The sequence below is a fragment of the Passer montanus genome, unplaced genomic scaffold (genome assembly GCF_014805655.1).
Source record: "Passer montanus isolate IOZ18808 unplaced genomic scaffold, ASM1480565v1 scaffold436, whole genome shotgun sequence".
NCBI classification, from domain to species: domain Eukaryota; kingdom Metazoa; phylum Chordata; class Aves; order Passeriformes; family Passeridae; genus Passer; species Passer montanus.
Window position 1 is genome coordinate 27579 of NW_024369218.1, and position 1521 is coordinate 29099.

Here is a 1521-nt window from a genome sequence, read left to right on the forward strand (position 1 = left end):
AGTCAGGAGCTGGTGGCGGTGCGGGCAGGCGGGAGAGCCCCGGGGCCGGTGCCGCCGCTGAGCCCCGCCCAAAGCCGGGCCCCCCTGAGCGCGGCGCTCCGGCGGCTGCAGTGGCGCGGCGGCGCCTCCGGGTGTCGCTGTTGGCCGCCGCCGAGCGGCGCTGGAGCCGCCGCCGCCGCCGCCGCAGCGTCCTGCCCCCGCAGGCTGCTCGCTCGCCCGGCGCCGGCCACAGCGGCAGCGGCACCGCCGCCAGCAGCAGCGGCGAGAGGCGGCGAGAGGCGGCGAGAGGCGGCGAGAGGCGGCGAGAGGCGGCGCGGCGAGCTCGCAGCCTTTGAGCGGTGTGTGTTGTGGGCGGCGAGAGCGGCTGGAAGGGAGGCAGGGCAGCGGCAGGAGGCAGGAGCGCGGCGAGCGCTGCGGGCAGAGAATGGCGGTGAGGCGGCGGCAGAGGCTTGGGCCGGGCGGCGGGCGAGCGCTGCTGGCCGCGGTGCTGCTGTGCGTGTGGGGCCGGGCGGCGGCCGAGCGGGTCCGCTACGCCATCCCCGAGGAGCTGGGCAGAGGCTCGCTCGTGGGGCCGCTGGCGCGGGACCTGGGGCTCAGCGCGGACGAGCTGCCGGCGCGCAAGCTGCGGCTGAGCGACGAGAAGCAATACTTCACGGTGAATGAGGAGGACGGGAACCTGTACGTGAATGAGAGGCTGGACCGGGAGGAGATGTGCGGCGAGTCGGCGACCTGCTCCGTCAGCTTCGAGGCGCTGGTGCACAACCCGCTGAACATTTTCCACGTCGAGGTGGCGATCGAGGACGTGAATGACAACGCCCCAACCTTCAGGAAGGCTGCTCTGGACCTCGAGATTGATGAATGGACGCTTCCTGGTGCTCGTTTTCCTCTGGAAATGGCCCGAGATGCGGACGTGGGAAGTAACTCGCTGCTAACTTACCATCTGACCAAGAACCCGTCCTTCAGTTTGGCCTTAAAGGAGAACCCTGGTGGAAGCACGCAGCCAGAATTAGTGTTGGAGGAAGTGTTGGACCGAGAGAAGCAGAGCTCCTTTGAATTGGTGCTGATGGCGGTGGACGGTGGAGAACCTGCGAGGTCCGGGACTGTTCAGGTTCATATTAACGTGACGGACGCAAATGACAACCCACCCGTGTTTAGTAAAAGCGTCTACGAGGCGCGAGTGGCGGAGAATTTGCCGGTGGGGTCTGTGGTGCTGAGGGTGGTGGCCACAGATGCGGATCTAGGCTCCAATGGGCGAGTCTCCTACGCATTTGGCAATGTCCCTGAAGACGTCCCTTCGTTGTTCACTATCAACAGCGACAGTGGGGAGGTCAGGACGGCGGGTCTCCTCGATTTTGAGGAGAAGAATAAATACATCTTTGGCCTGGAGGCGAGAGACGGCGGCGGCCTCACCAGTCACTGTGAAGTACGGATAGACATCACAGACGAGAATGACAATGCGCCCGAAATCACAATTTTGTCCCTCACGAATCCCGTGCCTGAGGATGCCCCGACAGGCACCGT

At 65.8% G+C, this 1521-nt stretch overlaps 1 protein-coding gene across 1 annotated transcript; it reads left to right on the forward strand.

Annotated features, from left to right (window-relative positions):
* Positions 1-97: 97 nt before the first annotated feature.
* On the forward strand, positions 98-1514 carry LOC120507564 (protocadherin gamma-B3-like; the record flags this gene model as incomplete). The annotated part of the gene is made up of 2 exons (XM_039720369.1): positions 98-258; positions 289-1514. A coding segment is annotated over exon 2 (1090 nt), but the record flags the coding sequence as incomplete, so codon positions are not given.
* Positions 1515-1521: the final 7 nt, after the last annotated feature.